The following is a 13,755-nucleotide window of genomic DNA, read 5'->3' on the forward strand; positions in this document are numbered from 1 at the left end:
TTACATTAGCATAAATGCAAAATGGAAATCTCTTTTTAAAAGATATATCAAAAATAATTTAAGATACCAAAATACTATGTGAATAACAAGTGAATCATGTAAAGACCTAATGAGCTTTATGTTTTAGTGTCTTAGTGTCCAAAAAAAAAAAAAAAAGCCTACTTTCATAATATGGAGAGCAGGCTGTGCCCTCTCTGAATTATTTCATGATATATAAAACAGCAGTGTTCAGGCTGGACCTAAATCTGAGCTGCTACATTTTGTAGTCTGCCATAAGCTACACAATGTTGAGTTTAAGTGCTCAGGTAGAATGACTCTATACCTTGTTTGTACAAACACACAAACATAAAACAACCATAAGCCAAAAACTGATAAATTAATCACACTAATAAAAATGGCCACCTGTGGCCTCATCAAATTAATCAGAAGCACATGGACAGGTGTATCAAACTCATATGGGGGAAAAATAAAACAGGCTCATGAGCTTATCAAACACCCCAGACTTTTACTACTGAATGAAACAACCCCCTACTTGAGGCCCAAAAAGGAGAGTCTGGTCACGACAGCATCCTTTTCCTATCACCTATCACTCGTCCCAAGCTTGCCCAGGAAAACCCACAGTGATGAACCTCTGAATCTCTGTCCTTGGACTTTAGCAGAGCAGTTTCTGCTGCCAGTGATCACCATGCACACCCACTCCAAGCTAACATCTCAAGCTGACACTGTGAACCTGCTGTCCAGGCAGACCTTGGCCTAGCATAAGTTCCTGTGCTTTGACAGTTCTGCATCCCGACCACCTCCACTGACTCTTTGACTCTGCATTCATGTCTCTGCCTTTGCTCTCAGTGCAGCCTCCTGAACCCCAATGGCTGCCTTAACTTCTTCTTGACCTTTCTGTAAACTGTATATATAATTGTATAAAGTATAACTTGAGTGTTACAGATACTAGAAACTAAGATTAGAGTAAAAGAACCTGTGATCTCCTGGCTTATGACTACCAGGTGACCCACAAATATTCAGTGAACTGCCACTGATCAGCTGGTATAGCCTGTGAATTTACTGTTATTCAATAAATTGTGATATTCTTGAAAGACACAAATGTGTTTTGTTTATGTTAACACAGTTTGCTCACAACACATGTGAAAAACAAAGGAAATTTAGGACAAGTTTTCAATTCAGTCCATGAGCTACACATCAACCTGTTGACATGACAGAAAAATGAGTATCACAGGAGAAAAAACAAGGCATAAGCATACCGTGAACGTCTTCCTTGCGTATGGTGCCCCAGGAGTCAGGAGCTCCTCAGAAGTGACTGGCCTCTTGAGCACTGAGAAGCAGACACAGGGTCAGGGAATGAGTACCTGGAAGTCCTTCCTTCATTCATTCAGCAGATACTTACTGAACACCTGTTACATGACCATCAGTGAACTACAGTGGCCAGGCCCCTGCCCCACTGTTAGTAATAAAATATCAGCAAACAAGTAACCCTAAACCCACCCACAGAGCTAAGGAGTTGGTGGGTAGCAAAAGGAATAGAAGCAGAAGGGACAAAGGACAGGGTCGAAGTTTTCCTATAAAGGAAAATGTCATGTTTTCTATTTTTCCCATTTCTCTCTTATAAATCTATTATGCATTTATATGTCTCAAAGGTAGGAAAAAATAGCTCCAGCAGTCTGAGAGTCAAGCTTTAAGCACTAACCAGCTCCAACCCCATTCCCACACTGCCCTTGTCCCATGCATTAAAGCTCTACTCATCGGGCTGAGGATGTGGCTCAAGCGGTAGTGCGCATGCCTGGCATGTGTGCAGCCCAGGTTCGATCCTCAGCACCACATACAAACAAAGATGTTGTGTCCGCTGAAAACTAAAAAATAACTATTGAAATTCTCTATCTCTATCTCTCTCTCTCTCTCTCTTAAAAAAAAAAAAAGAGCTCTACTCATTTCCTAAATAACATAGGAACACAGGGCTACATATAATACTGCCTTGTGCCCAGAGTGATAATACTGGTGAATTTTTCTGAGAATTCAGCATGTCCTGAGTATCATGCTAGGTAACCCATTATTCAGTTAATTATCACAAGAACTAATGAGTTAGGTTCATCAGTATCCTCATTTTATATGTGAGAAAACAAACCTAAAATAGTTAAAGTATTTATGGCCAAGGACCTAAAGCTAATTAGCAGCTTCCAGAATTAGGACCAAAGTCAGATGTTGAATGTCCATGCCCACACTCTCAGCCACTGTGTTACACTGACCCCTTGCACTATGCTGTCTTGTAAGTAGACAGAAGGGCTCAGAAGCTCTGGAAGACAGTGGTGTGGTGTGGTGTCTGTTCATCCTAAGATGTCTGTTTTCAGCGGCTCACCTGTTGCTGTTGCCTACCAAGATGGAAAAGCCAGCAGCCAATTCCTGACCCGCCAGCTATAAAAAACACCCACAAATAACTTTATCATCTGTTGTATGCCTATTAAGAACTGGAGAAAGGATTTCCCCTTCCTTCTAGAATAGTTGATCGGGGACAGAGACCATTCTAGTTTATATGAAAATCAGGGACTTAAGTGCCACAAGGAAATGGAAAGTGCCAGAGCCAGGCCAGCCTGGACAAGTGCCAGCTCTAATTCCCTTTGCAAGTGGCAACCAGAGGTCAGACACCAGCCCTGCACAAGTGGGCAGGAGTGTGGGGCAAGGCATGTGTGATTTCCAAGCAGCTGGGTCTTGTCTGTTGGGTGCAGCCCAGGCCTAACAAGATCTCTCAGTTAAAGGCAGTGAAATGCTTCTGCGGAGATGACAGATGGCTGAGATTACTACTTTTGCTTTCAGAAGCTTATAAAACAGCAAATGATTTTATGTTCACCAAACAAAAGGGAGTAGGTTAAATATCCAGCTGGGAACAGAATCTCTCAGAAGATGGAAAGGAGATAAGAAAAGTGGTCCATGTTGGAGAGCTGAGATATTTTTTAATCCTGGCAGACAATTCCTCTCCATGCCCCATAAATCCTCATGGAGTTTATGAATCTGAATACAGGACACCATCACAGTGACCATTTATTTTAATGTACTTTATTTCTTTATTACTTTGAAAAACTAGAAACTTTTGAGGCTTGAAAAAATATCCTTAGAGTCCTTTTTTCATATCCTTGGAAGATAACATTTTAGCAGGATACTGATTATGGTCATAATAGCTATAGTTTTTTGGGCAGAATGTCTGGCTTAAGGCATTTTTTTAATAAACTACCAAAAATACATATTGATGTTTCTGGGTGGTTAATTTTAAATTCTTTACTTTGAAGGCCTGTTTATCCGCTTGAGAAAAAAAAAAAAAAAAAGATCATAGATGAGCTCACAAAGTACCGGCCACCTTCACAAGGGTGAAGGAGAAGCTTGTCAGAATATGGGTAAGAAGTGAGATGCCGGAGCCACTATTCAGTCCTGACTGCTCCAGGCCTCAGAGACTCAAGAAAGGCAGCTTCCTTTTCTACCCACTTATCAGTGAATTCTTCCCTCTGATCTGGGTGAAAGGGGAAAACAGGAAATAGTATAACCCACCTGGGAGCACATAGATGTGTTGCTAATTTAAATAATTAACCCTTTGCTCATATTTTATCATATGCAATCAAAAATAAATAAATATCCAGCCTTGGTGGCACACCCCTGCAATATCAGCTGAGGCAGGAGGATTGTAAGTTCGAGGCCAGCCTCAGCAACTTAGTGAGGCCCTGTCTTAAGTAAAAAGTAAAAAAGGCAGCGAGTGTGCCTGAGTGGTTAAGCACCCCTAGGTTCAATCTCTGATATATTAAAAAAAAGGTTTTCAAATCTACCTATCCATCTGTGGGTGGGGGCTGCGGATGTAATTCAGTGGTAGAGCACTTGTTTAGCACGTGCAAATATATACATATGTATATACACAAATATAAATATATGTACATACACACACACACAAATATATATGGAAAAATGGAGATAGTATGACTATCCTTTTTTTTGAAACTGAGATCTTTTGCTTTTAACTTTGAGGAGGCCTTTCAGGCTTCTACCCAGTTTTCAAATATCCTTCTTCTTCTTTTATTATTGTGCTGGGGATGGAACTCGGGGCCTAGCACACACTAGACAAGCCCTGAATATCCTTTTTCTAGAAAGTCCTTCTCCTTTCTCATTCTCCCTTATAAGCACACTCCAGTAACAGCAAAACATAGTAGAACATGGGTATTCAATAATTTTGCAGCCAAGACCAGGATGGAAGCAAGTTTCTTCATTTGCTTGCAAGTTTATTCTTGCCACCAGTTCTCGGAAGGCAGAGAAACACAAGTTAGATCAGAAAAAGCAGCCACCTTCCCAGACAGTAGCATTGGATGACAAGTTCCTCTTTAAACCTTTTGAACAACATCTTTTAGCCCTTCATCTTATTATGTTTTGATTTTTTCCTCCACGGGGATGAAGTACTCGTTGAGCTAAGGGGTCATGGCCTCTCGTCTCTGTATCCCCAACATCTGATGCTGGGGAAACATGAACAGAAGGAACAAAGTCCCCTGAAAGGACACACTGAAGGGAAAGTGGAAAGTGCACTGAACAACTGGAGTTGAGGATGTTCTCAAGTGATGACTATAATGATGTCATACACCAGCTCATCCTGGGAAGAACAGTGAGGACTGGGCCGGTAGGGGGAGTGAGAAAGGGGTAATGTGGATGGATGGCAGGTTCCTGGGTGATGAGGTCAAGAGAGGATTGTTTCTTAGTACAAGTTCAACATTCTTTGAACCTGCATTTTTTTCCCAGGCATACAGAGACCATAGAGGTTGATGAGTAGATTTTAAAAGTGTAAGGCACCCGGGAATTCCAGAGACAGGGGGATTTGCATAGATCCATTCTTCCTTAAGAGCACAAGCCTCTGATGTGTACCCTCCAGCCTGGGGAAGCGCTGTTTCTCCTACTATAGTGAGCAGCTGCCCCTCAAAGGCTGAGGGGCTCCTCCCAGCTGCTGGGAGAACTCACAGCAGATGGCCCTCAGCTGTCTTTGGGATCCACTTCTCTGAAGAGAGTAACACTGGCCAGTCATGGCTTCCTCTCTGGGATAGCAACATTTAAAATCTGGTTAACTTGTGGGTGGGTACAAAAGCCCAGCCCTCTCAACACAACTCCATGTGACTCTACGGGGCCACCCAGTGCAGATCTTCCACTGGGGTCCACTGCAGCCTTCACTGAGACTGACTCGCCATCTAATTTCTCCTCTGCCCAGTTCTACTCTCTCCCCTAAGAGCCAGCTCTCACAAGATTCCTGCAGTCTCCCTCCATTTCAGGGAGACTTGTTCACCGGGGAACCCAGCCTGCACATCTGTCCCAGTCCCCATAGCCAGGAGCAGGACCGCCTTTCATGAACTCACCAGATTTGGGGTTGCAGAGCACAGGGGGGCTGCTGCTGAGGGTGGGGCTGCTACTGAAGTAGCCACTGCTGCCACAGCTGCTCATGCTGCTCCTCCGCACGGCAGACACGATCTTGATCTCCTTGCTGGGGCTGACTGCAGAAGGGAAGACACACACAGTTCACTGCGGGGGCCATCTCGGTTCCCTGGAGCACCCACGCTTCTTCCAGAGGCAAGGTACAGCAAAGCAAGGTACGTTGGCCAGGAAAACACACCCTGGCCTTGGAGTCAGAAAAGCAGGAACTTGAGGGGCAGCTCTGCCACTTACAGCACAATTTGGCCACTGTCTTCAGTTCTCTGAGACTCGATTTCCCTGATGTAAAGTAACCATGTGAGCTCACAGGGTTAGTGCAAGCAGAAGGATTATAGAATGTCCATGAAAGTATGATATTATTTCAGGAATGACCAAACCCAAGCGTTCCTGGCCAGGGTGTAAGTTCAGTGCTGGCTACACGTGTGATAAATAAACAGTAATGGTAAATGCCACCTGGTTTCATATCAAACCATTAATCATTCAGAGTCATGAGAGAAGGGACTTAAAATACAGAGCACATATTCATACTTTCGAAGTGTTACATGAGGCAGTGTCTTCAATTTTCTGATTTGGTTCTTCCTGCTGTGGAACAGGCTGGCTCTCAAGCAGAGGAAGGGCCACAAGTGAAAGAAAGAGGCTATGGAGAACACTCTGCCCACTGCCTGGCACAAGGAAGCAAAAAATAAATCTAGCTTTCTGGGGGACTACAATGACTACAGCCTCCTTCTCAACAGCATCATGTGTTCGAGTCTGCTGGGGCCTCTTGAGGAACAGGTAAACCTTTGTACCAGTGCAAAAGTGAACTCTTAACTCTGCTTTTGCATTAGGCTACAACCTTCAGAAGACACACAACTTTAGGTGTCCTTTAAGTCTGGCCAGGCTGACCTTGGAGCACAGGCTTAGGCTGCTGATCTTTGGTTAGCTTTTATTTTCCCTTCACAGCTCTTGCTTCATTCTCTGCTCCAGCCCAGCAATGTCTGAGGAACCAGGTATGCCTGGGGCTTAGGTCAGGGCCAGTAGAAAGTAAACATCGGAGCCAAGAGAACTCCATCCACCACTTCAAACCCTGGGTAAGCCACTCAATTCCTCTCTGCCTGTACAACGAAGATATGAAAAACCCTCGTAGGTTTGTGGTAACAATTAAATGAGAAAATTCACACGACCAATCTTGTTTCAGTACCTGGGACTTAGAAATATCTCTGCACACACTTGTAAGTGTTCTCAGTCAAATCCTACCCAGAACCAAGACAGGACGCTTCCGTTGGTGCTAGAAGAGGCCCAGTACTTCCAGACCTTCAGCCAACAAGTCCCTTGAGTGAAAGCCAAGTTTTCTGAGAAGTTGAAAACACCCCTTTAAGCATCTCACCCTCTTAAACAAAATGACACTTTCTTCAAGTTCACCTTTTCTAAGTTATCTTTGTGGATATCAATCACCACCACCGGTGACATACAATTAGTAACTGAAAACCCGAGACAGCTTGATTTTACACATTACCACAGGTTGTGTGCTTTATGAGCTCCTGCTGCTGCTTTTCCTAGTTTTCTTTGTGTTGCCTCTTGATGATGGGTTGACAATCAGTTGCCTTTTAATTGTTTTTGTGTGTACACACATATATAAGTCCTTTATTTGTCCTTAAAATAGCCTTTTAAAGTCAAGGTTTAGAAAACCTAGTCATTCCAGGGTATGGTGGTGCACATCTGAAATCCCAGCAGCTCAGAAAGCTGAGGCAAGAAGATTGCAAGTTCAAATCCAGTCTCAGCAACTTAGTGAGGCCCTGAGCAACTTAGCAAGACCCTGTCTTAAAATAAAAAAAAGAAAAGAGGCTGGGGATGTGGCTCTGTGGTTAAGCACCCTGGCAAACCCAAGTACCAAAAGAAAGGAAGGAAGGAAGGAAGGAGGATCATTGATGACATATAATTGTGAGCCAGGTGTGGTGGCACATACCTATAATCCCAGTGACTCAGTAGGTTGAGGCAGGAGGATTACAAGTTTGAGGCCAGCCTTGGCAACTTAGAGAGGCTCTAAGCAACTTAGGGAGACCCTGTCTCAAAATTAAAATCACAAAGGGCTAGGGAGGTGGCTCAGTGGCAAAGTGCCCTGAGTTCAATTCCTAGTATAAAAAAAAAAAAGATAAAAAAGGAGGAAGAAGAGAGTTGTTTGTAAATGAAAAGTAAATAGGGCATGAATGAGCTTGAGTGATCTTCTCTAATTCAAGTACATAATTTCATAAAACAGACTTCATGGTATTTAAACCTGAGAACAACTTGTTTTTTTGCTTTTTTTGTTTATTTGCATACTTCTTGGTTATTCTTAAATAAAAAATCTGCTGGAGAAACAGTTTCACAAAGAAGAATTATTATTCTACCATTTCTCATAAGGCAAATACAGGTTCACATACATCATGGGACCGGCATACCTGACATGAAGCTGGTAGATTTCCGATTGTCATGGCTCTGCTTCCTCAGGCAGAAGGGGCTGTCATGAGCCTCCTGGGAGGAGGGGGACTTTTCATTGAGAAGCTCCATCAGTCTTCTCCTCCGACGGAAGTTCATTCTGAACTGGTAGAGAAGATTGCTGTCCACAAATGGGTGCTTGTTGGACACTGGGGGAGAAGAAAGAGCCGGTGAGGATGCCTGGCATCCTGGCCACCCAGCACTGCAGCCAGAAGTCAGAGGATGCCGACAACAGAGGCAGAAGCCTCTAGAAAGAGGTTAGTTCTATAGCTACCACATGGGCTTGTGGTCTCTCCACAATTTGCAGTCCCAAATTGCTTCCATGTGTCATGCACTTTAAAAATTTGCTAAGCTGTTCCTCAGGGAAACCTTCCCTGACCTCACCCCCAACTTGAGCTATTCTCTTCAAGGTGGTCTGCTGGTCCCTGGGTCCCCTTCATCACCGCACTGACTGCCCTACACTGTCATTGTCCATTTTCTCCCTGTTTCTCCCCCTAAACACTAGGTTATTTGGGGCAGTGATCGTAGCTTCCTTTGCTAACCTTGGTGAAGTTTAGTCATGACAGTGACAACAATCGTTCACTGACTACAGGCCATTTTACTAAGCACTTTATGAGACAATTTCATTTGCACAGAGACAATTTCATTTTCTTTTCTTTTCTTTTTTTTTTTTATTTGCAATGCTGGGAGTTGAACCCAGGGCCCGGTGCATGCTAGGCAAGTGCTCTACCACTGACCCAGACCCCAGCCTCATGATCACTTTGCAAGGTAAATGTGACTGTTCCTTTTTTTTTTTTCCTTCCTTCCCTTAATTTCACTGTGGAAAAAAAAAATGAGACTTAAATTGGTTTAGTAACTCGCCCAAGGCCACACTGCTACAACTTCTGAGCCTAAATCAACATGGGCCACACGTTGACAGAGTTGTACAAGTCACAGGCCACAGACAGTTGGAAAAGACTAAAGTGATGGTAAAATGCTACCTTCTCCAACATTCACTCTTCAGGTGCATCATGGAGTGTGTTGTCACATACATACCTAGTGACTGGGCATCTCTCTGTGACTGTGACACCATATTGTCGTGTAACAAGGGTTTTCTGGGGGTGGGCAGAGGGTGAGCACATCTCTTTCCCCAACTAAGTCACTCTGCCTGAGAGCCCAGACTGGCTTAGTCACTCTGTCATCCTCAAATCCTAGACTATCATATATGCTTAGCTCAGGGAAGGTGCTGGATGAATGGTTGAAAGAGATTCGAGCATGATAGGTAAGAAGGATGAGCACCAGGCACATAACAGTGCTGACTCTGAACCCTTTTGAGCCGTCTGTGCCGGAGTTCCACCCAAACCAATCTGTGTGCTCCTGTAGTTCCTGGAGGGCTTGCTGAGCATTTGGTTTTTCTAGTTTGAAGGCTTTCCTTTGCTCCAAAATTATACCAGGACTACATTTTTATTGTCCAGCATCTATCCATCTACGCAGCTAACAGGTACGGAATTAGGCAGACTATAAGTCAGGTACTTTTCACACCTAATGTTTTACAAAATGAGGGAGAAAAAATTTAAAAAAAATACTCATCAATGGCAACTTTTTTTTTAATTGTGAGATTAAAAATTCCATAAACCACTAGGAAAATAATCAAATGTAACCTAGTACAATTCACATTAACCACTTAATCAATAATGCTAACTTCTTCACACCCTCCTTTGGTGTTTCATAAACATTATTTACATCCTCTCTAGGTCAACACCAAAAGTGCAATCTAGGGTTGTAACTGTAATTGTTACCCACATTTGTTAATGTATATGTATGCTGGTTAAACATTAATCTTGGAGTTTAAATGTGAATGATGGAATGGAAATTGAAATGGAAGAATAATTTATTAGCACCTTTAAAGCCAATGCCAGTTCGTAAAATGCCTTGGGTTTACAAGGCACTTGATCCGAGTCTCAGAATTCGAGATCCCTGTAATGAGAATATTCCAGCCAACATTTAACCTAATGATTCATATGGATGATTCATAGTCTTTAAATGATGATAAACTATTCACTTTGGTCAAATGAATAATATTGGCCTTAAAGAAAGATACACTTAATTCAGTGGTAATTCTACATGTTCTCAGTAAATAATCTATTGTTGAGTCACAAGATGCTCTCCTAATGCTATCTGGACCAAGAAATAAACCAATTATACTTTGATGTGATCTCTACAATTACTGCTTCCCTTGTTCACAGTCAGATTTTAACAAATTTCCATCACAACACTGAGTGATACTATAATAAAAGTTTAGAGATAAGTTATTTATTTTTGGCCATATTTTCTGAATTTATTGATTTTAAAAAACCCTCAAGCTGTCTTTAGCAATGACATCTTAAATTATGACCTGCAAATACACAGATCTATATATATATACTTATTAATACCTACTGTTTTCTCTTGGCACAGTGTATTACATAAAAGTGTTGGCTCTGGTATAAATAAATCCTAAAAAATAGTCTGAATACAAACAAATTCCATAACAGATGAAAGTATATTAAAAGTATTTTTTAACTGCAGTGGAAATTCGCCTGCTAATCTAATCATGTGTCTCCTCCAGCTTTAATTACCAATCTAGTGTTTAATTCCCAGTCTCCATACTCCATCTCCTCAGCTCTACACCATCTGCAGCCAAATGGAAAACATACTGTCTAAGATAAAGAGACAGGGTTAAATTTAAATAATCTTTAATCATCACATATTGCCAAACAGATTGTAAGAACCCAACAAATTGCACTTTAATTATTTTACAACCACTGTTGTTGTTTTTACTGTTATCATTTGCTGATGATACACTGCCATTTGGCTTATGAAAATTCAATTTTAGAAGCCATTACACTGAATGCCCCACTTCAGTTTCCAAAGACTGACTTGAGTTTTAATGCCTCAGGAGCAGCCACTGTCCCTCTGTGAAACGAAGGTCACCATGGGTTCATCCACCCAGCTGTGCGTCTTGGCACATGAGTCAAGTTCTCTCAGTAGAGGAGGGACAGGTGCACAAATTGCCTGCATTATTGTCAATACTTAATTTTGCCTTGAAGTATTCTTTATCCTTTCTCTCTCATTAAAAGTTTAACGTGAGTTTCATGCACTTGCTTTGTGTAAGTAACTGGAAGATGGAACATGTGATTGTAGCTTCAAAAGTTGAAGGAGTGCAGGTTGTCAGCTGTATCACAGCCTCAATAAATCACACCAATTCACTGACTCCACAAACCAGTGCTAAGAGCTGCTAGAGTCACACATGGTCCCAGCTGTCTATCTCAGCACTGTGATCAAGAGCGATCTGACACTGGAAAGCTCATTAACACCAAAGTCTGCTGAAAGAGACACTATTTCATATCAAAACAAAACAATTAAACCAGGCCTTTACTGAAACTCCCTTATGCTAAATAAAGTCTTACAAAATAATACCTCTCCATGAAGAACTCAGGTTTTATAGTCAGACAGTCTTGGTTTGAATCCCAGTTCTACTGAGTAGCTGAGTCAGTGATTTGGGCAACTTATTAAACATTTCAAATTTCAACTGTTTTCTGCACAGTTTCTATAGAAAGAAGAAATGGGGTAACTCATGCAAGAGATATGGCATGGCAACTAATATATGGTATTTTCTTTCTCTATATGGTGTTTTCCTTCTCTTTCTTTTCTTGTTTTCTTTTGGTGGTGCTGAGCATCACACCCAGGCCCTTGTGCATGCTGGGGAAGTGCTCTGCCACTGAGTTCCATTCCCAGCCCAACTTACAGGGTTTCACATGTTCTTTGTCTTAAAGACTTCCAGCCTTAGATCATTACGTTCCTTTACAGAACCCATTTCCTTTCTTCTCTGCCTTCTTTCAGAGAACATTTTGCCCTTCTCTCATGTGCAATTCTATCACCTATGATGCATGAAAAATATGATCTCTTAACTGGACATCCAGATCAAGTTTAGCAAGAATCCCACTGAAGATATTTAAAGTTCTGAAGTCAAAGGAAATCAAGAAATAAAGGAGTATGTTAAGACACAATAAGCTTAGTAAGCTTCTTAAAAATATTAAAGACAAACATTTCTTTTATAATTATAATTTACATAAGCAGAGATCCAAGAAATAACAATGGGTAAATGTAATCGTTTATATTCCAAACAGAGAAAGTTAATTCTGTCTACATTTCAATGTGATATTCTTCATGTTCAATACAAAAATTATTTACTATACAAGCTACTTAACCTTTTAAAATAAAGAAAAAAATAATGCATGATCTAAACGAAAAGAGGGAAGAAAAAAAATCAAGCAGAACAGTTCACAGGTGACTCTAAATCTTATAGGTGATCCTGGTCTCCATTTCTCAGATTCCAGTATTATGGAAGATCTTAATATTATAGTAAATGTTGCAACATATCCGGTTTGATAAGTTTTATTCTTTGCTTTTTAGCACTATTCATCTCTAAACAGGAGACAATGAGAAGAAACACATGTTCGAAGCCCACATTCAATGTCCAGTTGTGATCTTATCAACAGCTATAATCAAAAACAAATTTTGTATGGGGCTGGGCTTGTGGCTCAGTGGTACAGCACTTGCCTAGCGTGTGTGAGGCACTGGGTTCAATTCTCAGCACCACATATAAATAAGTGAATAAAATAAAGGTCCATCAACAACTTTTTTTAAAAAAAAAAAAAGAAAAAAAAACTAATTTTGTTACTTGATTTATAATTTCTGGGACATCCTTTGCTTTGGTGGAATTCTCTAGAGGTTTGACTTGGGCTATGAAATAGGGAAGGCAGACATAGCCAGAAAGCCGAGGCCATGTAAACACAGAGAATTTTACTGCTTAGGATGTGTGGGGCTCTGGAAACACTGAGCTCAGGTTTGTTTAAAGAGAAACAGATCCCTGCTGACTGGATGTCTTGACTTACAGAAAGCATGAGGGAGATGTCATTTGGTCTACCAAAATAATGATGATACAGTACAGATGTTTTCTTTTCTCACGTATGATAAGCTATCAATCAGGGTGATCCTAGCAGACATAAAGAAATTTTAAAAAGCTGAGGATGTAAGAGGGGGGAAATCAGCTTCCATTGCATTCACATGTAGTCTAAGGACAAAGATTAAAAAAAACTCACCTTGAGCTCTACAAGTTCAGCTGAGTATAAAAGACATTTTAGGCTACTTATCTTGTTGAAAGGAGGAAGGTCATATACTTTCACCCTTCCGGAAATGCTTACTGGAAAGCCACCTAACCCAACAGGCTTGATGAAATCAGTGAACTAGCCCAGCAGTCTCACAACCACACAGCGAGTGCAGACCTCAGCTGCAACCTCAGCATCAAAAAGCCATAAAAGACAATCTTGGATTTTGGGATCACGTAGGCAACTTAGTGGAGTAAAAGAGGGGGGCCTCAAAAGCAAAGGCAATAAATAAGAGAGAACAGCAAGGACAGAACTAAAGGAGCTATGAATACGACTACAAACCAGTGCCAGAGTTAAAAAGGGAATCGAGGTAGGCTTACAGACAGAAGCTCATGAGCTGCCACTGCCAACATCACTATCACCCTACATTCCTCCACAGCCAGGGTGGCCGCGGCCCATCACCTCACTAAACTGTACGAGGCTGGTAGTGGGGTTGTGTTGGTGAAGCATCATTCTGTATGGTCAGTGATAACCACTTGTTCCTTTTTCTTCTGCTTTTACGTCTCCTGTTGACCTCTTTATCCTGATTTTTGTTTTTTATTATTTATTTGTTTGTTTTTGAGATGGGGTCTTGCAATGTTGCCCAGGTTGGTCTCGAACTCATGGGCCCAAGCAGTCCTCCCACCTCAGTCTCTTAGATTCCCAGGACTGCAGCTGTGTG

At 41.6% G+C, this 13,755-nt stretch overlaps 1 protein-coding gene across 1 annotated transcript in view; it reads right to left on the reverse strand.

Annotated features, from left to right (window-relative positions):
* Deptor (DEP domain containing MTOR interacting protein) overlaps positions 1–13,755 on the reverse strand; it is a 136,243-nt gene that overhangs the window by 34,952 nt on the left and 87,536 nt on the right. The window contains exons 5-7 of the mRNA XM_026393861.2: positions 7,869–8,054; positions 5,379–5,513; positions 1,257–1,327 (exon numbers count right to left, since the gene is read on the reverse strand). Coding sequence (XP_026249646.1) covers positions 1,257–1,327; positions 5,379–5,513; positions 7,869–8,054 — 392 coding nt within the window. The remainder of the gene's footprint in view (positions 1–1,256; positions 1,328–5,378; positions 5,514–7,868; positions 8,055–13,755) is intronic.

This window comes from Urocitellus parryii, chromosome 7 (assembly GCF_045843805.1).
Source record: "Urocitellus parryii isolate mUroPar1 chromosome 7, mUroPar1.hap1, whole genome shotgun sequence".
In the NCBI taxonomy this organism is placed as follows: Eukaryota; Metazoa; Chordata; class Mammalia; order Rodentia; family Sciuridae; genus Urocitellus; species Urocitellus parryii.